General features: G+C 41.3%; 1 protein-coding gene across 4 annotated transcripts in view; it reads left to right on the forward strand.

Annotated features, from left to right (window-relative positions):
• Positions 1 to 26,764, forward strand: part of RASGEF1A (RasGEF domain family member 1A) — a 149,605-nt gene that overhangs the window by 104,192 nt on the left and 18,649 nt on the right. For 3 of the 4 annotated variants that reach the window (XM_041405015.1, XM_041405012.1, XM_041405013.1), the window contains one exon: positions 20,919 to 21,098. In XM_041405015.1, coding sequence (XP_041260949.1) covers positions 20,925 to 21,098 — 174 coding nt within the window. In that variant the 5' untranslated portion in view covers positions 20,919 to 20,924. Of the gene's footprint in view, positions 1 to 18,466; positions 18,577 to 20,918; positions 21,099 to 26,764 lie in introns of those variants that run through there. The other variant, XM_041405014.1, reaches the window with a different exon arrangement.

Below are 26,764 nucleotides of genomic sequence, written 5' to 3' on the forward strand. Positions count from 1 at the left end.
AAACTGCCTATGTATTTAGAAGTTAATATATTTAAATCCCTTGAGGAAGAAAATAGTTTGGGAAACTGATAGTGGAAAATAGAAGAATGAAAATAAGTCTGATTTTTCTGATATGTTTTAATTTTATTTTTTTAATGAGAAACAGGTTTTGAAATAAATATAATCTACAAAAGCAATACAGTTTATTCACCAAAAGGCAAGAAGTCAGGAAAATACCATCTAGAAATAATCTGGCCAAAATTTAATTTGTTTTCAGGGTGCCATGGATTGACTCTGGCACAGTGCCAGTGCCCCCATGAAAGGTGTATTTCCAAAATGGTTACTGCTAGCCAATTTTAATAAAAATGTAAAAAAATAAAATTTATTTCGCGACCATAATACAGTCCGACAGCCATAAATCAATTGGCCAGCTTATCACCCCCAGTCAGTGATACGGGTGAACGTGGGAAATGGCCTCGCTAGCACCAAATCCACCCCATCCACACTGGCTGCTTCGAGGCAGCAGTTCTTATACAGTTTATTTCGCCCCCGGCAGAAAGTCTTTGTTTCTTTCTGAGTTCTTCATATTCAAGTTGGTTTCTTTCTCTGGCTTGGGCTGCACAGAGCCTCCGTCCAGGAACAGAATAATACGCTTCCCCAATTCCCGGAACCTGGCATTCAGATGGAAGGTGTTGATGGTGTGGCCCTGGTCATCTCAGATAGGCATCTTGTTTGGGCCATCATCTCCTGGGAGTCACTGGGTGTAGGTTCTTGTGAATGCCCATCTCCTGTGTAGCCAAAGTTTCCTTCGAATGCAAATGTGGTGTTGCCTCCCTGTCCATCTGCCGCAGTTTCGCCATCCTGGGGAAGAATCTCCACCCCCCTTGTACACCAGCAGCTTATTTTATACATATATATTTTGATACACCTTTTATTCCCACGAATTACTACCCATATCTATAACAGACACAAAAGGGAAAAAAGAAAGCAAATACACACAACAATCCACAATGGAACACTTTCAAAACACTCCTCCTCCCCCCATCTCCTCTAACACTCAAATCCCCTCTAGCATTCAATTCTCAGTCCAATAACCTCTTTCACACAAACTCCCCCCAGTTCATCAGAGGAAGTCTCTCTGGGAATGCTCTGCTTTTAACCCCTGTGTGCTCTCAGAGGCATATCTAAGTTCCCAGTGGCCACACCAGGTGCCAATCTCAAATCCGGCCACTGTTTGGTTCGACCATAACTTTCCCAGAAACTCACTTCCTGGTCAAACCACGACACAGGGACTGTACATGTTTATCATCAGCAATAGGCATCCCATTACTGCTTCTGCTACCAACCAATAACAGAAATGCATGTTGCTTTTTTTTTTTTTTTTTTTTAATTCAACTAATAGCCTTCCTTACAAGATAGAGTAACTGAATCCTAGAACTGGTACTGTAAATCTCAGTAATCCATGCAATGCTTTTAGCCAAACTGGATGTTGAAAGTAAACTAGAATAGTTCTACCACACTGAAGGTAGCTTTATTTCACCTGCTAGTGTCTGCAAACACAGAGCCGGACAACATCTGCCACTGGCTTTGATAAACAGTTGAAATGAGAAGAAAATGAGAGATGGGCAAGCTAAGACAGCAAAGCTGCAGCAAACACAATAAGCTGGGCTGGGCCATGACCAGACCCAGGCTACCCCTGCTCAGGTCAGTGGGCAGGGACTGGGGACAAATTAAAGCAATTTCCAGGTTTCTCTGCCTTGTGCCATGGGGCATCCATATGTATTTCAGGACTAAAACCAGACAGCAGTACTGAATGCTTTCAAATTACAACCGGAATCTAGTTTAAACACATTGTTTTATATTATCTTCTGACCTTGCTTTTGCCACAGGAAAAAGAGCTCTGAAAACCATGTTTGCATACTTAAATGAGAAAATGAACTGCTATCCCCTTGTATTTTTCATTTCTGAAGGTCTTAAGGGAGGAGTGAGAACACACAGTAAATAAATAGCTTAACAGACTGTAAACAAATATAGCTTCACCTCTTGCGAAACTACAGTCCCTGTGATTAATTGTTTCAGGAATTATATTAAAGTGCAATAACTTTCCTTGTAGACTGGTGATACGCAGGAGAAAAGATTCTCTGCCTTGAAAGACACCATGAAATTTGATTTGTGTATTCTAAAGAAAGAAATAACAACCTGTTAATTTAGACAGATTTCTTAACAAAAGCAGCATCTTCCTGTTTTGATCTCAAATTTAACAATAAAAATGAAGAAGTCAGGCTGTCTGACTGCATGAAAGAAAGGGAGAATCTGCATGAAATAGTCCTCTCTTACAATTAATTAAAAAAAATTGACAGGCATTACAACTGCTCTACGCCTTCCAGTATCGTGACTCCAAACTGTACTGTAAAAGCTCTGCACATTGCTAACAGCTCCCTTCTTTAAGGGTTGTTTGTGCCAATGAAAACTTATTAACTGAGTAAAGAAGAATTTAGGGCATCAGTCACCACTGGATTAAGATAACATCTCAGAAACTTCAGGGGTTGTGGAGCTTGCCCTTACTCTCTGGTACTTTCTCACCACTCAGACCAATAATCAGGTATGTGATGACTGACATTAATTTTTAGGGCACAGACTCCAGCAGACTTGTTGAAGGGTAGAGGAAAATCCATAAATTAAGGTTATATGCAGCATGCCCACACGCACAGATGTAATCAGCACCAGACCAGCGCTCCAGGCAGAGGTACCCTTACCCAGCTCTCCCCCTGGCAGGGTGAGGCTGGCTCTTCCCAAATGCTGCCTTCTCCACTCTGTTCCCATGACAGCAAGCTCAAATTTCACCACAAGTTTAGCAGCTCTGTTCTGCACCATAGTCACTGATTAATGCCATGACCCTTGACTTGTTAACCTCAGCAGTAACAAAACAGAAGGCTCCGGGCTTACAGCCCCAAATTTTAAATTGGTTTAAGGATGGTCCTTCCTGTGGGGCAAGGGTGGGACTTGCAGAGGTGTTTTTTATGAATAAACAAATTTTTACCCCTCTTAGCCTTTTCTGAAATTTAGTAGAAATAGAAGAGTAAAGAGGTAACCGTTCTAGCACAGCCTTAAATAATTCAAAGGATCACACTCTTTGCCTACCTGAAAAATTCAGAGCAGGCCCTGTAACAGTAAAGAAGTTTTTCATCAATTCTAAAATCATAAGAGTACAGAAGATAGATGACACTAGAACTTAATTCATTTTCTATTTGGCAGAATTTAATAGAGCCTGAATGCTCCTCTCAGAAAACTGAAATAGGAACACAAGTTTTAAATAAACTTCTTCTGGGCACATCTGCGGGGAACAGTTCAAAATCAAGCAGTCCTTGAAATTTCTCATGCCATTTGCTGTTACTGCAATGCACAGGATTTAATCACTGCAAGGAGCTTCAGCTGTGCCTATGAGTTTCGTTCTTCCTAGTGATCCTAACTGGAAAAACCCTGACAAAAACAGGTCATTGCAGCACGGGGACTCAAAAAATCCCTGTGCTTCCAGGGGTGAGGCCAAGCAATGCTGCAAAGGGGAAGTCAAATATTCAGATGGCACTTGGCAAGAAAGAAACTAGAGAAAAGTGTGGGCCAGCCAGGCTGTCCTTCCAGCTCACAATTCACCAAGTGCATGACCTAGGACAGCTGCTTCCACATCTGCCTTCTCCAAGCTCCTCACAGGCAACACCGAGAGCTCAGGGACTGCAGCCAGGCCCCGTGTCTGGCTTTGGCACAGCGGGGCCCACGGCCCTCCTGGAGCACGGGGACACTCACCAATCCCTCGGGACAGATCTGCTGGGAGAGCCAACCCAGAGTCTCAGCGGCCTCTTTCAACTACAAGGGAATACTGGCTACATTTCAAAGCAGTACTAGTACCAAGCAATGACAGAGGAGGAGTCTTATACTTTAAATTTTGATTTCTTAATTTTGCAAAGGGCAGAGAGCAGCAGGTAGGACTGTGAGGTGGCAGAGCCATTGGGCAACACTGGGCATGGAGGCCGGGCTGCCCAGGCAGCTGAGGGAGGCCAGAGGCCACACCGGGGCCGGGTCACAGAGCACTCGGACATTACATCCCAGCAGGCACCAGAGCCCTTCTCTGCCTTGAGATGATGGCAAGGAGAGAAAAGCCTGCTAGTTAATGTAAAAGCAATCCTGGAGAGCAGAAGAAAACTGCCCCTCTACTGTGTAGGCAGCTCAGGAGCCTGCCACAGGCACTGCCACCCAAGAGCTGGAAGGGCAGGCACGGGCAGGAGCACAACCACGGAGCCTTCAGGACATTCACCGCTGGCACCAGGAACAGCTACTGTCTGTTTGTGTGCCAGTGGCTCAGGCACAACAAGCTGACACTGTTTGGCACGTTTCACAGCCACTTGCTGCAGTCATGGCCTTTGGATGCATCAGCAGCTTAACTCCCTGCTACAGCACTGCTGCTAGCCTCGGCCCTGTGTTCTGACCCAATTATTGTCAATTTTCAGTTAAGTCACTAAAGGCACAAAAAAACCCCAACAACAAAGTGGTAGGGGAGCAGAGGGAAACATAGTGGTTTTGCCCATAATCTTGGAGCTACATCTCTAATTCCAATCAAAAATTATTCTTTTACATGATTGTCAGGCAGAGAAAGCTACTGCCAGCATTTCATACTCTGGTTCTGAGCACTCACAGTATCTGTTTAAATTAGCAAGCAATCAGCACCCACAGCAATTAACATCCCATAGACAGTATTCCAGTTTTACATTCTCTCCTCATTCTTTTCTGCCATTGAAATCTTTATGGCACAGGGCTTGTTTTGACAAGATAGCTCTTTTTTATTCAAGAATTCTAAGTACTTTTTGCTCAGATTTTCAGATTCAGTCAGTCACTATATCCTCGAGCTATGTGTAATATCAACATAAAATAACAAACAGAACTCAACAATCAAAACTATTTTCTCTTTCTTAGTAGAAAATTCATACTGCATGGTTCCACCAAGGAAATGAACAGAAAAATGTTCACTATCAGTTATGCATTAATAGAAAATTACAACTCTTGAAGTGGAATGGATTTAAAGACCAAAAGAAGTCTGAATTTGGCTATTCAGTCTGAAGTTTGAGCATAACTGTTTCCAAATAAGAATGAGAACTGAAACTACCTCTTGTCAAAGGCACTATTAAAACCTAAACGAGTGCTCAGTGACACTGCATCTATAAAACAATAATTTCTTATCAACTCCCACATTCCTTTTCGATTCACATTCCTACATACAATGAATCTTTCCCCACACCTGTAAAAAGAAAAGTTACTTATATTTACCTATGTGAACATAGCAGGGGTGCCTATCAACACGTTTTTCCCCAGACCAAAGTATTAAGACCATCCACAGAATAGCAGCTGGATACTTGCTCTGTGCCACTCCCAGAAATCATGTATGGTGATTTCCCCACTGCTTTAGTCTCCTTTATTCCTTCATTGACAGTAACTATTCCTTTCACATTACTAACAGCATACATACAGACACAGAAAAAAAATTAAATCATGACAAAGAATGCTTCTCTGCTTCTGAAAACATGTGAAATTAAATTACATAATTCCTGAGGTGGTACATACTCATATTTATAATATAGAATTAGTTTAAAAATGAGCTAATAAAACATCAAGCAGGTACCATGGTAGCTTTATGAGGTTTTCACCAAACCTGAAGTAATTTTCAGGAGGTAAGGATGATTTTAGCATCTTAGGTGGTAATGCAGTTTGGACCAAAAGAAAGAACAGCAGCTGTTTCAGTTGAGCTCTGCATTTGAATTTCCAGGGTTTGCTGTAGCCCCTATAAACTCAAGACAAAACTCAGCTGGTGTGAACTGAAACAAGATGTTTGAGAGAAAAAACTGCCAGTGGAAACCACTGGGCCTGAGAATCAAAACCAGTGTTTGGACCTACACTGCATAGATGTCTGGCAAGCCTAATGCAAATGTTATGTTTTCTTGCACAGAATTCTAAGCCCAACTATTTTTTTCACTGAAACCAAGGGTTTGGGGTCCAGTGAAAGAAATTAATTTGAAATGGCATCTCCTAATGAGCAAAGAAAGGGTAATTTCCCAGCAAGAGCAGGGAAATTACCTTTGCATATTTAGTTTTCAAGAGATGAAGGAGAGAATGAGAGAAATGGAACTGTGATCTCAGTGGGGAAGTTTATGAGAAACACAAGTTGTGTGGCTCAGGCAGCTTGAGGGAGTGCTGGAAGATTTCAGAAGGTGAACAGATTCCTTTCTCATTAATGAAGGGGCCCTGACTCCAGATCCTCTGAACTCGCTCTGAGTGCAAGGCTATTCAGCTCCCTCCTTTGATTGAAAGCATGAGTCTGTTACTTACGAGCTCTCAGCAGCTTTCCTTTTCATAGGAAGTGGGGGGAAGGGGCAAGAAGATGGCTGGAGGAAGGGAAGGAAAAGATGAGTAGCAAAAAACGCTGGTAGCTGAACATGGGACTTAAAGGGGTTTGCAGGACAGGCCTTTGGGGAAGGGTTAAAAGCTTACAAGGTGAGTGATGCTTTCCTGGGCTGATTTTCTCTCATTATTCACAAACATGTTAAGAAGTAAACTGCATCTTCAATCCACTCTTACCCTCTTATTTTCTCAATCTTACCAAATTATTTATTCTGCTAGCATGGAATTAAAAAAAAAAAAATTAAAATTATAGTTTTCAATTTTTTTTTTCTGGTAGATATCAGCTGTATGTGAATGATGCTGAAAAAACCCCTAAATAAACCTAATCCTGACCATCCTCCTGCTGCAACAGGGAACATGCAGCCTGCTGTTCCAAATTGTAGACAGTCACGAGCTCTCATCAGACTTTGTGTGGGCTTGAAATGTTCTTTTAGTCCTTTGCAGCTGAAAACCGAGCACAAATTATCACTAAAAGCATATGAAAAATTAGGCTGGGACATTTGCCATAGCTGTACAGGAATGCTCCTCAAAGCAACGAGAAAAGGGAGTAGATTACTTAGCTCAGGTTTGAGGACTGTATTGACAGCTAGCTGTTTCTTAAAAATGTTACTTTTTCAGGTGGAGAAAAAGACAAAAACTCACTGATCAAACTGTATTTTGCTAGTTTTTATCTGCTGCCAATGAAGAGATATCAACCACTTTACAGACTTCTGGTCTGTAAAAACTTTGCTTATCTTCTAAACTGAGCAGAGATCCTGGCAGGAAGCTGAAGGGGCAATTTCAAGAAAAATCTAAGTGCTTCTTATGTGTATCAACCTGTGATGTAACTTCAGTGCTGTAACATTTGGAGTGCTGTGCTTGACTCAGTGGAGCTTCTAGGTATGTAGACTATTAGTCACTTTTACAGAGATTGCATATCCAGAGTTTAAAAAAAAAAATAGCAAAACCTTGAAATTTTTGCTCTTGGTGAGCAAACACAAAACATATGCAGAATCAGACTTTGAACCAAGTGTATCAATACAATATAGCGGAAGGAAAAACAAGGAAAAATAGTAATAACAAAAAGACAAGATCATTTTGCTCAGTAATGAAAACAGGGACTTGTGATCACAGGCAGCACCAAAGGGAAAGGAGGGATTAAGTAACACCAAACATCAACCTTTACTTGGGGTCACTCAGATGAGTTCTGTTGCCTCTACCAAGTTTTGTGCCAATACTCAGATCTGCAGCATTGGACATGGTAACCTATGGTACCCCTTCCCTAAGATTACAAATTTATTTTCATGTAGTTTTGAATGAAGAAAATGGAATATCCCAATATCACTAACCAAACAATATTTCCTCACTCTTTAAAGCACACACATACGTACATCACAAGAACAATGTTAACTTCTGAATTGATGCTTTTGATGTGTGAACACACGAGACAATTGGAGACATTCCAATTATCTCTAGTTCAAAGTTAGGCCAAAATTAGAAGCAGTTATGAATAATGGATTAGGGTTTAGTAGAAATGGCAATGCTGCACAGAATAAAGATGAGAGTTTAGCTTAGCTGTGAATATGTGAACCAGGTAAGAGACACCACTTCCTTAAACAGACACACTGGAATTGCACGTCCTCAGAAGTTCAATTAACAAAGCACATGTCAAAGCAGGGTTTTGTGACAGATTATAAACTGTTTTCAGATGCAATTCTGATGTTTTCAGCATAAAATCAGAAGCCAAATTTCCATATGAAATTTTTTGAGGGTTTTTTAAAGAAATAATCATGCCAAAATCTTGCCATTTACCATAGTACCCTAGGAGTCACTATCCAGGCAAAACATGTATCTTGAAAGTTTCATCAGTCAACATGAGATAAGCGCCAGCTCAGATCAAAGGGTGCCTAAGCAGGCTATTTCCATTCATTGGGAAATTTGCCTGACAATCTAGCATTTTAGTTAAAGAATAATATTCTTCCAAGTAGTAATGCTTCTATAGCTGGATAAACTATTTTTACTTGGATGTCTATGCTACATTACAGAAAAATATATGGGGTGAGCATTCCATTGTTGCCTTATATTTCTGTAATTCTGCTTTATTTTGTGGATTCTGTGAATATTGGAGCTCCGATGATCATCATGATAGTGCACACTGTAGGAATGGGGATATACATGTGGCTACTTTGGCTCTTGCACTCCTTTCAGAGACCTGTTTTCCTTGACTTACTTTGCTGTCTCCAGAACTGTGTGTAAGTGTGGGCAGTGCCAAGTTAGGCAGTGGTTGGCACTCAGGCTCATTGCCTTGTTATTCACAGTTTTGACAAGGGTAGCAGACAACAGGCCAGAGATGATCTTTTCTGGTTTGTGCCCCGGTTTCTGTACGGTTATTTACAGATGCCCTTGTTGGAAGCCTGTGTTGCCTTCCTTCATCAACCTCAGTTTAAGTCTGCCAGTATTTTGCAAACCATAAAAATGAAGTTATTACATAAACCAATCAATGTTATCAAGATTTTTAGTAGCAGTAAGCAAACTTTAGCAACAACAAAAAATTATTTTGCTCAGTAGACTCACTGGGAACTGCAAAACATAAAGCAGCCATTTCGCCAAATTTATAGAACATCCATTTCAAAAGTTAATTAATATAATAGCTAATATGAATTATTATGTATCATGCAATGTTAGGGCCATTCAAGACTTTAATTTACTTTAGGAAATAACTACCAATAAAAAGCACTAGCATATTCAATGCTTTTCATCCTTTGCTTTAAAATTACAATTCCATTACTAGAAGCAACTGCTCCACTTGAGCAAACTCTTTTTTACTTAGACGTAGGTGTGAGTGGGAGTAGGTGTTTTAAATTCATCTACCAAGGCCACGCAGCAAAACTGTGCTCAACTTGCAACACAGGTGTTTAAAATGCCAGCACCTGAGTGCCTCTCCAGTCTCAAATTTCTCCAGCATCACCAAATTTTTATACCAAAGAAACAGCAGATCCAATAAGGAACATGGTAGTAGTTACAATGTGATACACCCCCTTTCCTGGACTGCACAAAGTATAATATGACAAGAAATTCCTCAGTCTTCTTATCAAGGGGCTTTGATGCAGGCTGGTGGGTAATCATGGGAGAATTTTGTGTATAATGTTTTATATTATGGTCCTAATTATTCTTAGAACAACATGAAATGATAGAATATAGTACCTCAGGAAGAAAATGGTTGTGATATGTAAATCTATAAAACATTTATGCTGAAAACAGACAATAGAGCATTTTAATCTCCCTAATTGAAATTGGGCTAGATTTTATTAAAGAATTTACAAAGATAACTGCTTAAATAACTTAATGCATTTGCAATACTTCATGTGAAACAAACTGTACTTTGGTATTATTAGGTCTGAACCAACTGCCAGTGGGATGTCTTGTAAGTTTAGGATTACTAGCTTGTCTTTGCCATGCATATATTCTGTGGGAGCCACAAGTGAGAAAATAGGAAATTATAAAATACTCATAGGGAACTAGTCTCCTACACAAGAGAAACAATGTGCTTTTCAGCGAACATTCCCAAATTAACAATCAGTACTGCAACACTGTTAAGTCATTATGCTCAAGCAGCTTCATTTGGGCAAGGCTTGGAAGCTTTTTTCGTGTATACACATTTTAAATAAGTGTAAGAGTACTACCTGGCTAAAAATCTCACATAATTAGGAAAGTTAAAGGCATTATAAATAGACTGGCCAGGAAATCTGCCAAGACATGGAAAGATTTTACTTTTAAACCAGCAGCTCAAATACCAAACAGTAGGTAACTATCAGTTCAGAATACACAGAAGCACCAGGGAGGGACAGGATGGCAGGGAAATTAATTTTTTTTAATTGTTTTTATTCTTGCTATCCAAAATAATTGAAATATTTGTTACATATTTTAGTTTTTATGCAATATGTGTATATGATCTTTACATAACTTTTTACAGTTTGTATGTAGAGTGCTGTCTGTTTGTTTCAAGAGTTTAAGTTCAAGAGAGAAAACTAAATAACAGAGTTGACTATATTTTCCTGGGCAAGTGGAGACCACACTTCTGAACACCACTTAGTACTTTATTATATTTATTGCAGCCATGTCTTAGTGACAGCTATTCATTCCACAAACCCTGCATATATCTCTACAGCTTCTCTCCTGAGCTATATCAACAATCTGCATCTGCTTCTACCCTGTCTAGCTCTGAAGAAAAAAAGGCATTTAGGAAAGTAGGAAATGCAGGGAAAATAGCATCAACCACTACAGCACTTTCCAATTTCTACAGAGATCACAGACTTCTGAGGTCTAGTCTAAAAAAATATTTTACTAACGTGACCATGGATTTTAGGGAGCTTTGGTATCCCTGCACAAAATGAAAATTGAAAGTCAAAAACAAACAAACAAATCCCCAAAATGAACAACTCAAAACAGAGAAATCCACCCACAGACAATCTTACCACAATTCTCTAAACCTGAACTGAACCAGGCTGTGCCCACGGTGTGCGCAGACCCGAGAACAGAGCCTAATGGGGAACACAAGTGAGCAACAGAAGGAACAAGCTTCCCCAGGGAAATAGGATCAGTTTTAAATTTCCCACATGCTCATGCCTAGGGAATCCCCTTTGAAGTTGCTGGCTGACATGACATCTGTTTCATGCCACAGCAGCAGCTGTAGGGTTGAAATCCAGACTCATCAAAACATAGGTGGCTCTTGAATTCACTGTATTTGTTTTACACCATCTGATTGTTCCTCTGGTGAGAAGGCAGAAGAATATAAATTGTAAAATTTAAGTAAAAGAATAAAACTACCTCCCGAAATGATTTTTTAATTCTGGCACAATGAACTTGAAAAAGGCAGAGAAAATAGTGAAAAATCCAGTAATATCTTCCTGACAAAAATATAAGTGCTCCCCCTGCCCCTAAAAAAAATATACAACTAGAAATTATTGAAACTTGTTATCCTAAGACTTGGCCAACTTTCAGGTGAGTGTCAGCCCTAAATGACAAAGGTTCAATGAGCACATTGTTTTTTCATCATGAGCTATTTGAATTGTAGCTTGACCACAGGGAAAATAAAAGCTCCAGGAGGACAGTAAACCTTTTATTTGTAGTACATTTACATTTATGTCCTTATAAAGATACTTTCATCAAGGTTTGGGTCAAAGTAGCTCAGTCATGTGAATTCTTTGACTAATTCATGTCAACATGTTTTAGCAAAACAGAAGATTAAGTAATTGATCACTTAATATCACTAGTACACAGATAATTTTTTTTATTATTTTTTTACTTTCAACATCTATGTATCTACAGCAGGGAGTTTGTTCACCTGCAGAACAGTCCTCAGCTTAAGACAGTGCAAATTTGACCACAAAAAGCCATACTACTTTAGAGCTTCAAGTTCAGTAGTTTATGCTTGAATAGCCTGAGACTGTGTCCTAGGATATGTAAAAAAGGATAAACATACATACATATAAACAATAAGCTCTGTTCTGTACTATGCAGCACCAATTCAATACACAGTTTGTGATGTGATAGTGTCAGTCCTTCCCAACCTATGCTAAAAATCACTGTAGGTGATAGAAAAGTTCTTATAGACAAAACTAAACAAGCTTGGGAGCGCATCCATTTGTTCACTAGCTGTTGTTATTCATCAGAATGCTTCCTTAAAACTTAATTTTGAATGGATAATTTTATGGCAGCCTCTTGCTAAAATTATACCATATTTAACTATTTTTGCAATACTTCTCCATATATTTTTCTCAAGATATTGTTAAGACTACCACACCTTGACTCTATTCTAAATAAAGGCATTAGAATTAAACCAGCAGCACTTAAGAGCCCTGCAAAATGAGTAGACTTCAGACTACTGTAAAACTCCCCCAAAAACTGCTGATGAACTTCTTGGCAGTGTCAGCAAAAGGAGTCCAAGCAATAGATGTTCATGGGAACCAAATTACTTGCAGTAATTCAGCTAAGACAAGACGTGTTTAGTAGAAATGCTTTTAAACGGATGCAGCTGCAGGTGAGTTACTGCAAATGAGCTCATCAGCCCAGAACTTCTCTCCATCAGCTCAAAAATAAAATCTGTAGAACCAAAGAGAATGAAAATTGGGGGAGAAAAAATGGATCCCACAACTGCTTGTAAAATGAATCTTCCAAAATACTGGTGGGAATGCTAACAATGTCACTGTCATAGTTTCTGCTAAAGCAAACAGAAGGTTGACTAATCAAACTGGCAATTTTTGTATGTTAATTGTGATGCCCTGAAGCTTATAACACTAAAAATAAACTTATTTTTTGTTGAGCTAGTTAAAAAGAAATAGCAACCCACGTGCATTTACAAAAATACCATATCAAGAAGATTGACATCAGCAGACATGCAGATTTTTCTTCCCCTGGGCACCAAATTGCTGATGTATGTACATGCTTCCTCCTTGGCATAATTGATTTTCCCTTTCTGCTCAGTGGCAGTGTCTTGGAATTGCTGGTGTCACAGCAAGCATGATGCAAGTAAAGGACACACTACCTAGGATAAGTTCAGAACTCATTCATCTTGAACCCAGCCTTGAGCCCAATTAAAATAGAATATCAGTTGTTTTTAAATAGTCAACTTAAAAAGGCCTGAGATAAAATTAACATAAGGAGTGCCTATTACATTAACATGCCTCTGTTATTCCTTGCTGGAGTCAAAATCAGACTGAATCACAAACATTAAAAGCAGTTAAATAGGGGGGTTGGGTCTTTTCTTCTCTTTCTTAAAAAAAAAAAAAAAAAAAAAAGGGAGAAGACTCCATCAGCTCCTGAAAACACACAAATTGCCATTTATGTATAACAAGTTCTAGCAGGTCCTTTAAGCAGAGCAGGCCCAGCCTACATCTTTGTTTGACATATTTCCTTTAGTTCACTCTCTGACTAAATCTCCTCTGCCTTTATATGAGCTGAGGTCCTCAGACTTCCGTAAGTGATCTCTTTTTACATCCTTGATGCAAAGCAGAGGTATCAACCCTTTTTATTTGTATTTTATTTAATCAAAGCAGATTGATCCAGTTATTTCCCAACTGAATGTACCTTAAATCGTAATCAGCAGGCAAGATAATTCCTAAAAGCTACAGATTTCTATGACTAGAGTATCTATGAAAACCAGGAATCAAACAGACTACTAGCGGAATTTCTTTGGCAGCAGTGCCAAAATAGCCATTAAAATCTCAGTTGTTAATTAACAGCCACACACCAGTAACACAGGCAACTCATGTCAGGTTATGTTAAATCTGTTATTTTGGCAGACACTAAAATACCTGGGGATTAGCACCATGTCTTCTCTAAATCCTGGGGAGGACCTTTCCTTTCAGTCCAAGGGGGAGCTACAGGACCAAGCATCAGGGAAAAATCTGTTTCACCCTGCCCAGCAAAGAGTTATTCTCAGTGGTGTCACAGAGCTGCCCTTATGCCAGTGAAAACACAGTTTGCTCCACAGATACAGAACAGAGTTTTCACAACCAGTTTCCCTTTTCAGATAGAACTAAAAACAGACATAGCAACAAACCACATCTTAAGTTGCTCCTATATTTTCATCTTGGTTTGCTCTTAAAATTGCTGGATACCTAAGGGGTAGAGCTGGTCAGGACCCCTTCAGCAAAACATTTTCAAAATGGAAAATGCCATTTTCAAACTACAATACTCATCAGCTCAGACAAAACTATTATGTGGAAAGATTCCTCATGCCCCAGGTCAGAGAGAGGGAGACAAAGGCATGGTCAGTAATAACCAAAGACTGCTGGCTAGCATGCTCAACCTTGCTTCAAGCTTCTAAAGCTTTGCTCAGTTCAGAACCACAATTTGAAACTCTTTCCTCCCACTCCCATCTGCTGCCAAGTTATTAATGTGCCATCAAGTTATTCAGCAGCATGAATCGCTGAAATTTACAAGTCTTCAAATTCATCTAAAAGTGGCTTGAGAACAGCTTTTAAATCTTAAAATTTGTGTACAACAAGGAAACCTTGAACACTTGTACAGCCCTATGAACAAGACCAGAACCCAAATGCTCTTTGAAGATGGCCATTTGAGACTTTGAAGCTCTAGCTACATTCTACTCCTTAAATTATGAATTCTTACAAATTATGCATACTAACATGTGTCCACGTAAAAGCCCTATCTAAGGCCATTGTTGTGGGTGGCATTCCCTGGACAAATTCCTTGTCTCAAGTCCAGATAACAGGGTTCAGTCTACAACCAAGGCCATCAATCCATAAAACCCATGAATGTAATGCACATTTTTAATACAGCATTCTTTTTTGAATTCCAAATGACAGTATCAGGCTGCATGTGCCTTAAAGCCTTCCACAAGGGCAAGAAGCAGAACACTGTGCTATAATCTGTAAGGGTGATGGGCATGCAGCAGGGTTTCTGTACTGCTCTGTGGGTATAATGCACCAGTGGAAGAGGATGTAACATGCACACACAGTCACCTCTGTACCCTGGCCACTTGCAAGAGCCCTGGGGAGCAGCTCAGACTGCCCCTCCAAGTAAGAAACAAGGCTAGGCATAAACCTAGCAGTGCTTCAAAGACCTAAGCAATGTGCTGTACTCATCCTGCTGTGTGCATAAAAGGGTGGGAATGGACAGATGAAGACTCAACCCTATGTTGGTATTTAATCAACATTATGAACAATGCCATACAAAATTACGTTCATTTTCAACACCAATTTCTGTGGCTTTGTCCCTCTTTGTTTCCTTCAATGCAGATGCTGGGGCTTTAAAGCATGTTGACATACTCCATTAAATGAAACCAAATGTTTATTATTAACAGACTTGTGTGGAAGGTGACCAAGAGAGTGAGTCGAGTAGCTCGACAATGAAAGCTCCAAGGATAGGATTTCTAGGAGAGTCCCTTTATAATCAACTTTATAGCCTCAGATGGGCATTAATGACGTTTGTAATGACTGACTTTTCTTAAGTACAATTACATTTTAAATATACACACAGGCACACTTGAACAAGTTGTTTCCAAAATGATGTTATCTGAGATGAGTAGAAAAAACTCAGATTTCTTCTTTCCTGACTCTCTTTATAATCTTCACTTTCAAAATGATCTCTCCTTCATTTTCTCCATTTTTCTTTGCTAAAATTCCTTGTTTTTACCAAGCTATTGACCAGCAATTTTCCACTGAAGATGAGATGTAACTGTACTGGGAAACTGTATTCCAACACAATAAAGCAAAAGCTTACTGCCCAAATATAAAAACATACATAGTAAGTGCAACAGCATGAAAATACCTTATCAGCATCTCACAGATGAATTCGGAGGGTGCAGTGGGATTAAAAAAAATTTGTCAGTCAAGTGTCCACAGCACAAGCAGGAATAGAACCCGAATTCTGCAAGTGTCAATCCAGGTCGTTAATCACAAGGTAATGGAATGTGTTAGGGTGATGTTAGGCAGCGTGAGAGGCTGAAGCAACCTTGAAGGTTGAGACAGTCACGGTGTGGCTGCTGCTGACTCACTCTGCAGCAAGATGCTGCTCTGACCAGCTCAAATGAACCACAGCAGTGTTGCCTCAAAAGCAAGCTACAGAACGAGTACAGGCTCTGCTGCTGATTAAACTTGCTCTGGGGTCCACCCACCAGTGACATGAGGCAATGCCTGATGGAAACCTCTTCAAAATGTAAGCAATTTGCTGAGGAACAGAACTTACATAACTACAAAAACAATTAGACCTCAGAGAGTTTCTGTATCAACAGATTTCGACACTCAGAACATAGATAGCTAAAGGTCATCATCCACACTTTACAGAAGGGGAAATGAAATTAAATGATAACATGATTCATCTGCTACATGCTGTATGAGCTGAATCTAGGCCTTCAGCTCCTCTGATTTGTAAAAACTGCCTTTCCAACAAGACTGCACAACACAGTGTCCCCAAAACCAAGTAAAATGTATCCTAGGAAAGGAAAAGATATTTTACTGAACATTTATCCTGACACAGCCCCCAACATTTGTATACACATATCTAGGTATGTATATAAACAAGAAATATACACGCATATGCTCCTTTACATACATACAAAAATTCCTAAACAGACTCTTCTGGACTACTGAATGGAGAAATATGGAAAAACACCACAGTATAGACACATGGCTCAGAGAAGAGAGAGCATGCCTAGCTAGCATAGTTTTCCTTAATTTTATTGGAATTTTTCTTAATTCCTACATTTCTTTCTTCCACTGACAAGGCAGATCTAATTTCTGATGTCACTAAAACCAACAAAGCCCCAAACAAACAAAAAGACTTGGGGTTGTTTTTTCAACAGATTGAATCTGTGACTAGAGCTCAATTAACTAGGTATGTTTTGCTAAGATTAATGGACATATTTTTCTTAAAGTCTCAGCAAATGTTTGAGTAAGGCTGGAAAACAGATTAGCACGGAGAGAATGAAATCCAATACCTGTTTTTCATGCATACTTATTTGCAGGCTTGCTGGTGTTGCTCTTAGCCATAAATACTAGATGAGGTATTGAAAGATATTCATAGCATTCAGAAAGAAATACTATCATCTTATACAGTGATAGCCTACAAGTTCTTACCTTCTGCTTTTGATAACTTTTTATAAAGAGGTTCAAGATGTTTGAACAAGACTTGACAAAACTTGTCCCTCGCCCTCCAGTGGGTTACCATTACATTTACCTGACCATTACACAGTAGGGTCATAACGTGGCAGTGCAGCAGGTCAGACACCACTCGCTGCATTCCAGCTCAGGACTGCTGCCTGGAACTTGCTCGGCGTCCAAGGCAGGCAGGGGGCTGTAACTGAGCAGAGCCTCTGCATAAACAGGCATCAGACCTGCTACAGCACCTGCACACTCTGAAGGCTGTGGAGTACAGCTAAGAGACAGGATTGAGACTAACAGCAAAGCAGACTTGGCAAGGGGTGAAGAAATGTGACTTTTATAGTAGATGTTTAAAAGAAAAACTCATTTTAAATGGGGAAAATAATCTCTATAGCAGAACTGTTAGAATTTGGAAAGCATAAAGGAATTTAGTAAGCAAGCAGTAAAGATGAGTAGCTACATATCCTTCTAAAATTAATGTGTGTTTAGGATGGATGACAGTGCTTGTTCTCAGATTGTGAGCCATCACGAATCTATTCCTTACACTCCTGAGTATGTGCATGTGCCCAAATTCGTTTGCCGTGCCCACCTACCTAGAGTGGCGTACCTACTTCCAAAAAGGCTTTTCCTACATTAATCACCACGGAAACTAGAGAAGCCTTCTGCTACATATTCAAACACAGCAATTAAATAAAAATTGGAATAACAAAAATAAATCTAAATAATGACCGGAGAAAATGCAGCAACCACTAAACCATGACAGTTCAAGTAAAACGAAGAACAGGACGAGAAAGATTTGCTTTTGTGGGAAAAAGCTGAAAAGATGGCAGCCCTTAGCTGCTCCTGGGTACAGGTGAGGGACTCTGTGGGGAGGCTAGATGCACCTCAGAGCCTTTCGACGGGAGATCAGATCCTAGACAGGACCCGTGCCCGTGTGTGACACAACAGGGGCTGGTCCCGCGTCAGCCCTACGGCTTGGGACAAGCCCAGGGCTATCAGATGACTGGCTCAGGCAACTAGAAGAGAGAAACAACTGCGACCGAGAGGAATGAAAACAATTATCAGCGGGCAGGGCTGGGCGGCCGCGATCCCTGAGCAGCGCGTCCCGCGGCGCGGCCGCCCCCGGGAGCGCTCCCCGCACACCGGCACAAGCGGGCGGAGCGCGGAAAGACGGGCGGGCTGGCGGCTGGAGAACGCGCATCTGGGGGGAAAACACAGAAAAGGGGAAAAAACCAAACAAATTAGAAAAAAAAAGGGTGGGGGAAGAGGGGGAACCAGCCATCCCCCACAAAACCAAGCGGAAAGATCGGAAGGATGAAATGTTCACAGGAGAAAAGGTGCCCGGCTCCCCCCGCCGGAGCCCCCGGCCGGCGCGCCCTCCCCGCGCGGCCCCGTTTGAACGGGCCCCGCCGCCGCTCAGCCAACGGGGCGCCGTGGTGGCCGTGACGTCAGGCGCGGCGGGAGCGGCGGCGCGGGCGGGCGCTCGGAGCTGTCAGAGCCGCGGGGCCCGGTGCCCGCGCCGCCGGGGGAGCGCGGCGCCAGGAAGATGAGGGTAAGCGCCGCTGCCGGAGCCGGCCCGCCCGCCGCCTGCGGGCTCGGGGGGACAGAGCGCGGGGTGCCGCCGAGCGGGAACCCCCGTAAGCGCGGAGGGCACGGGTGGGTTTGGCGCGGAGCTGCCCTGCGGCGGAGCCAGCGCCGCGCCGGGTCCCGCCGCGCGGAAGACGCCGGCGAGCGGCTCCGGGGCGGGCGGCAGGTGCTGCCGGGGCTGTGCCGCGGGCTCCCCGCCCCAGCAGCGGGGCTGGGGGCGCGGGCAGCGCGCAGAGCGCCCCAGGATCGCGGCGTGGCGGCGGCGGAGCGCGCCCCGCTGTGCCCCCTGCCCTCCCCGCGGCTGGCCCCGGGAGCGGGGTGGCACCGCTGGATGCGGCAGCCAACCCCGGCAGCACAGCCCGGGCGGCGGGGAGCGGTGCAGGCTGCGCCCCAGAGTGGTCTTTAAAAACCAAATTGATGCAACGACGAACGCCGTAAAGGAGTTAAAAGGCTTGATGGCGAAAGCGGGGTGGGCTTCCCGCTGAAGCATCGTTTCACTGGGGATTTGTTTGATGGTTAGCTTCGCTTAAAAGCACTGTGCAACTTCAAGTTGTTAGCCAGAAGTGCTCATCACAGCCAGACCATCCTGAGAAGCAGCTTGGGGCTGTATTGCTATGGACCTTAAAAGGGAAAAAAGCAAATTACTGGCGGGTTACATAGTACAGATAGCAAAGCCGTTAGCTTCAGCCGTTTCTCGGTGTTATGTACTGCACAGCTCGGGCCTAATAGATAAATCTGTAAAATACCGAGTAACCTCAATGCACTTTTGTGCAGAACTGTCATTTTTTCATTTCTTTTGATATGACATTAGATCCTGCATTTTCTATTTTATTGGACTCTGTGTTCTGAACTTCTGAAACACAACTCCATTCCTCTTTGTGGTCTCCCTGGTTGCTATTAAAGAGCTACTATATTTATCTTACAGGGAATTACACTTCCCTTATGTCGCTTATCACGTATGTATGCAATGGTCTTTTGGTAAAAGCCACGAAACAGCTCTACTTATCAGCGTCACACAAGTAAATCTGTCACTTTGATAAACAAGTTCTGTTAATACTGGTGTTTTTTCCTCACAATGCACCTAGCATTTATCCGTGCCTAAGAGGAGAAAAATGTTCTGTACTCCAGTTGTAAACATGAATGATTGACTTTGTAGAGTTTGAGAGGAAAAATATGCCTTGCATTAAAAAATTGCTCAGGAGAAGACTTAAGTGCAGGAGATGAGTGCAGCTAGAAACAGCTGTCAGGTTAAAGGTGCCGATAATGGCCTAATCCTTTTCATCTACATAAGTGCTTTTCATCTGTGTCAATATCTTGTCTCTTTCAGAGACAATGAGACAGCAGCTCAAGAGTTAATGCTGCCTTCTTTGCACTTGATCTCCTAAACAGTCTTGACTATTTCAGCAGCCAGGGGGAACTGTTTTGATGCTGAATAGCATTTTCAACCTTTACATACAGTAGCAGGATGTTTTGTTTAGCCTTCTGCATAGATTTAAGCTGTAGCCAATTTAAAACAAACAAGAAACCCCCTACAGTTTACTCAGAGGCTTCGGTACAGTGATACAACTGTGGCCAAGGGAAGGGAGGTGCAAACCCTAAACCTTCGTGTGGTTTTTGTGTTGCAACAGCAGGTTTGTATCCTAAGCAAAGATCTCCAAAGAGACTGTTTAAATTAGTCTTGTGTATGACAGTATATGTCACAGTTCCACCCAGTTCCTGGTTTCATGTTTAAAAAAACGCGGCAATTTTGATCAGACAGGATATCCCCTGCTGTTTCCAGTGATGTCTACATGCAGAAGATGCACTTGTGCTGATAGCTGGATTACATCTAGCTACAGAAGTGATGAAGGATTTATCACCACAAGTGAAGTATTTTGGCCAAAGATCTGACTTCAAAATGAGTAAAAATGGGAACATTAAGGCTTAGTACTTGTTTGTTTGCTCAGTAAGGCACCACTTCAGTATCTTGGAAATTCAGAAAGCATTCTGTGTTTTCATCTCTGTCTAGTTTTATGCATAAAGAACCAGGGAAAAACTGGGGAGAAGGAAGAAATCAAGTGCAGTGAGGAAAATTCTTACAGCTCATGCATCTACAGCCTTAGAGACATAGTTTAAAGTGCATTTCGAACACCAAAGCCAGCTTGCAGATGTGTGACTGCTTTTCTGGATTCAGAACTCAGCTTGAACGCTGAGGCTGCCTTCAGTCAAATCTGTAATTGCGTTTAATGTATGCCTCTGTAAAACCCACACGTAAGACATCCTGGAAGAAAGCTTAACCCTCTCTCCCTTTCTTTGCCTCTTCTGCAGGAAACTATGCCCCAGACGCCAATATTTTCCAGCATGCTTGGTTCCAGTTGTAGTGGGCAAGTGCAGCCAGACATGGGAGAGAGATGTGTGGACCCTGTTTATCAGGATGGGAACCTCGTTTCTGGATCACTGGAGGCCTTGATAGAGCGCCTGGTGCCCACCATGGACTATTACCCAGATGTAAGTAGCCACCGAAGGGGATTTTTTTTCTCCCACGGTTTAGTGCTCCCATACTGCGTTAGTACCTGGATTGGTGCTCTCTCATGAAATTCTACCTCTGTCTGATTCAAGATGTAGATGTAGGCTAGAGATGCATTTATTTTACTGGCAATATTCATTCACTAAAGGTGTTGCTCAGTAGGGATATTTTCTGTTTCTAAATGAGAGGACTTGTTAGAAAGATAAAGCCATCTTGAACTCAAATGGGTGCCTTAAGAACCAATTAAAAGCAGCATTAGCCACAGAATTTTCATACTTCTAAGCTGCTTTAGCTCTAATGCAGCCAAGATTAACTACTAAACAGGTCCTACTTAGGGAAGCAGACCTGAAAACAGCTCTAGTATTTTTCCCCTTAATTTTCTATGCATATTCTAGTTAGGCCATCAGAAAAAAAAGAATCACAACCCAAAATAGATTTTAATTAAAATATTCTCTTTCTAAAGACATTTTAATGGGCCATTGCTGTAATAATGTATGTTCTCGAGCCTGAAAATGATTTTGCAACTGGCTGAACATCCTCAGTGCAGTCCTCAAAGTGAATACTACCTATATATAACTCTAGGGTATGCAGTAAGAATTTGAACCTAGGATATTAAGATGCCACTTTATCACTTAAAATTACTCTTTGTGCTCATTAATGAAAGATACTATTGAAACAAGTGGCCAAAAATCAGAGAGACTATATAACTTATATTCTATTTGAGCTCTGAAAAAGCAGCAGCTATTACAGAAGTATTCCAGCACTTTGAAAAACTAAAAAGGGAGCAGGAAACTGCAGTCACTATTAACTTGTACGTCAAACTCAATGTTTATTGTAGTGGGCCATGCTATATCTTTTATGTTTCTCAGTCTAATTTGTGTAGAATGTTTTATTGTGGTCGCATTTAAATCACAGTAAAGTCCCTCCAAGGTCCCACAAATAACACCACACATCCTCACAACCATCATCCACAAAAAGGGACTCTCCATGTGAGAGTTCAGCAGGAATATGCAGAATTGCCATCAATCATCAGTATAGGATTAAAAAAGCAAAACAAGCATGGTTTACTATTCCAGTTCAAAAGTAATCCTAAACCTTATATTTAAATATGGCTAACATACAATTGTGCTGCCAGTACCAAATCCTAAGACTCAGAGGGATAACCATTGTTAGACATTAAATCTCCATTCCACACCCCCAAATACATATTGTAGAACAGATGCACAGAAGAAACTAGTGGGTAGAGCTGGTGTGGTATAACAGTGGATGAATGAATAGCTTTAGGATAATCCAAGGAGTCTGTTCCTTCTCTTTGGTGTGATACAGCAATATTCTTACTTGCTACTTGCATTTCAGAAGTGTAGCAAAGTTTTTTAAGTAGCTGCTAATGCACATCTCTTATTGTACCTTGCAACATAAAATCTATTTATAACACAGCTACTCTTAAAATGGTTCCAGAAAGTAAGGTAGACCCCTTACACTGGAAAGCTGCTAGTTTCCATGGTGCTTTCCCTTCATATCCCATGCAAGAGTGCATTACAAGCCAAGCAGCCACGGACCCCACCCTGCAAGCTGTAGCTTAAATAGACAGCAAGCTCACAGCTGAGCATCAAACAGAAGCAGTCAAGGGTAACTCCAGGGAAAGAGAGATGGACAACAGCATTAAACCAAATTCATCTCTGCAGCACAACATATAGTTTAACCAGATTTAGTTAAACCAGATCACCCAATTTAGGGGAAAGGATTAATTATAAAATGAGTAGACGAATGAGCTCTGAGCAACATAAAGAAGAAGCTGTATTTGAGTTGTCTTCAAACACAAGCTTTCTATTTCCCTTCAGTTACGTGTTTATAGCTCATTTCATGCTCATTTGTGGTTTTAGGGGAGTTGCCACAGAGGGTTCACATTGAAGCTGATATCCTGTCAGAAGAGTAGCCAGTCCTGTATGTTCAAGAGAGAAGTATCAAAACCTCTTAGTCTTAACTCTCTGGCTACTCATCCAAAGAAAGGCAGCAAGGTATCACCAAGACAAGCTGGTGGCAGTATTAGGGCAGAGGTTACCCGAGTTTCAGAGTGACACAGTTCTAAGTTGCAGTACCCATCTGAGTTTTCTGATTGCTACATCTGAGCACAGTGCTCTGAAGGCATTGCTGCCTGCGTGCACGTTGATCACAGAAACCTTCTGGACAGAGAAAAAGGGAGTGGGGGAGAGAGCAAACACACAGTATCTTTCTGTGTTGGTTACAGAGGCAGAACAAAAACGTGTTTGCCGCGTTGGCAGAGCACGAGACAGGCAAGGGAGGACAAGAAAGATAAGCGCCTGCATTGGTGTGCTGCTCTTCTGAGTCTTGTTTGTGTGCAGGGACTTGCTCTGCACATCGGGAAGTGTATGCTCATGAGAGAGGAGTTCAGGAGGTTAGGAATGGAATGTACCAGTCTGCAACCCTTGTGCCCAAGCAAGAAAATATTTGAAGAAAACATTTCACAAACACAAAGTTCCAGAATGAGCTGTGAGTGCACACAGAGAAATTGTATTTTTTTCCCTGCCTCGAGAAGTCATCAGTGCATTCTTGGGTCAGAGAGTAACAATTCCTTCTTTAGTCTTGTGCACTCACGCTCTTCTTTTTTTTAATATAATTCAGCTCATCTCTTAGCAACAACTTTAGGCACTAAAGGAATCTGGCTTCTTATTCTCTTGCAAAGCACAAGCCCCTTTTGTGTCTACTTACATTTCCCAACTGCAGAAAGGATTTTTTTTTTCTTGTCTCCCCTCCCAAATACCTGTCACTTTTAGGATAAATGGAGCTTAACTTTCACTCTTATAGCTTATGGAAGCATTTTTTAAATCATTCTTTATCAAACTAGCTAGCTTCAGAGCTAAATTTCCTTCTCCAGACCATCCTCTTCATGGCTAGAGGACTGCCTGAGAAACTGTAGGTTTTTACACTGTTATAACATTTAGCCTGTGTACAGCAGCAAATCACATAAATCCTTGACCTTGCTAAGGCATATGACATTAGTGTGAAATTTTTACTGTCCAAAACAACTGTCTTCCTAACCCCTGAGACCTAAGCTGAAATGCGTGGCTTAGTTCAGTCTGAAATTTCTTTATTGAAAAGGAGTGGCTAGTAGCAGAGAGGCAAGGAAATGAGGGGGTCAGTACTGCTGTCATTTTTAGTTTGATTAGTTGTAGTCCTTGTCTGTGTCAGTAATAAAAGTATCAAAACCCCCTCAATTTGATACCAGTATGGTGTGAACCAGCATGTCTTGATTGACCACAATGGAACAATTTTGTTTTCCAAAGTAATGAACCTAGTGCCAGTTAAATGACTTTAAAAAATGGAATAAAAATAGAGCAGATGGATTCCAGAAAGAATGATAACTTGTTTCTGAAACCCAAAAGTTTGATATTGTCTGAAAAGGCATTGCATGGGTCCAGTACGGCTATTACTGATTACAGAGACACATCAGCAAGCCTAAAATGGAAAGTACACATTGTATCTTCCTGCTTCTTGCCAGTTCAAAACTTTTATGAACATCCTATAAAACATTATCAAAGAAACCAAGTAAAAGCACAGGTCATGTGACACTTTTCTTCCTGTGTGACAGCAGGAAAATGATGCTGTGAGTGGCTGAGTGGCCCTTTCTGAGACTCACTTTGGATAAACACTGTGCCACATCACACATGCTTCCACCAAGGAGACCAACTCTAGAATTACTGTGAGAAGCAAAATTACATATTTGCTTAAAAGAATGTGTCCAGCTTATCAGAGCAAAGGTCACTGCCGGGGCAGTGTGGCTCAAGTTGTGGTTCCCTGCTACTGACATCTTTCAGACAGGCCCTCTCAACTCCCAAAGCAAGAATGTGGGGAAGGGATCAAAATATCATGTCCTTTTTTTGTTTTTCCTCCCCACCCATCTCATCTCTCAAATGCAAAATACAGTAAAAAGTGAGGGCTGCTTCATGTCTTCAGTGCAAATAAAATTTTCATACAACCCAGTGACAGCTGACTCACCCAACAGCTAAATTCCTGTTCCACATAGCCCAGACTCACAGTTTTAAGTTCAGGGACAACAGTGAACCCATGAGATAGACAGAAAGTGAAACAGAGGATAAGCAGGCATAGTTAAAGACACAAACACACACCCCAAGTCTCACAACCTGACACAGTTCTTTTTGTTGTTTTCATTCTGAGTAGGGAACACGTCCTTTAGGAATCACTCTCATAAGCACGGGAATAGAATCTGATATATTGTCCCATAGCACAACCAAGTCCCCTTTTGTGAACCAGGTTAGCTTTTCAGCCTAATTTTAGTGCCCATTACACATCACATGCACTACCACAGGATTTTATAGAATTGATCTTCAGGTTTTTGTCACCGTAAATGTAAAAATAAACTCTGGAGTTCTGCAGAGACATGACATATCAAACAGAAGCCTAATTTCTTAGATTTCCATACGTACACTTGTGGAGGATGCCATTAGGGAGGGAGGCCTTGCTGTCAGTGTCCTGTCACTGCCCTGCCCTGCTGCTCAAGGTCACCAAGAGCTGGCCTGTGAGCTGGCCCCAAGGGGCTTCTTCTGTAGGCATCAGTGGAAGCACTCAGGAACCTGACCCACACTGTCCATCCAGTCAGCCCTTCACCTCCGCTCTTCCTCCATCCATAAACAACAGACAAGGCAAAGACTACAGCTGAGCTCTGGTTTTGATTGTACAGAATTTATGTTGTTCCTAATGTAATACATGAACCCCAGAACAAATAACATCTTCAAATCAGAATGAGCATTTTAAATGCCTCTGCTGTATCATATTGTACATTCTGTACTTTCATTACCTTCCTTCAGAAGCTCAGGACAGAGTTGTATGTTTAGATATGTGTTTAATCTATTACACTTTTCAGTCACTCCCAGAACACTGTGACTTTTGGTTAGTGTTATTTATTTTGTTTTTTAAAAATTCCTTTTGCCCTGATACTTGGTGGTTAGTGCTAAATTTGTATTACAGGGCATGCTGAGTACTAGAGAAGTGAAAACATTTTTCATTAATAGCACATTTTACTCTGATTAAAGAGAGATACCACATAACAACTTTGGGGTCATAAAGATACCATTTTTGTTTAATTATAAGCTTGTTCTAGCAACTGCAAGCAGCAGAATTTGGTAGCAGATAGTAGAGATACCATATTTTAGACAACTGCTCCTAAAATTTTAACTGTCTTAATTCACTTGCCCAGCCCAAGGTGGTACAAGCTCACGTGTACTATTTAAATGCACTTGGCTGTGTCCTGCAGTCACATTATGAAAACGTGGTAAAAGTAACAGTGCACATTTCAAACATAACAGAGGTTAATTGAAATGCAATGTCAAGGAGATCCCCTGTAATTTCTGACTCCAAATTTTACCACAAAGCCTCAGGGAAAAATGAAATACTTATGAGATGCTACTGTCATTAGTCAGGCAATTACAGTCCAATGCAGAAGCCCAGCTACAAGCCCTGGACCAAGACTAGGACAAAAAAATCACCCTCACTTCAGTTAAATGATCCAAAATATGGTACAATGGATACTTGTCCAGAGTGCATCACAGTGCATCACAGCTTTTAAATTACAATGGAGATGTTCTTTCTAATGAGACATCCTCATTGT

Source organism: Onychostruthus taczanowskii, unplaced genomic scaffold (assembly GCF_017590055.1).
Source record: "Onychostruthus taczanowskii isolate IOZ18803 unplaced genomic scaffold, ASM1759005v1 scaffold22, whole genome shotgun sequence".
Classification (NCBI taxonomy): Eukaryota; Metazoa; Chordata; class Aves; order Passeriformes; family Passeridae; genus Onychostruthus; species Onychostruthus taczanowskii.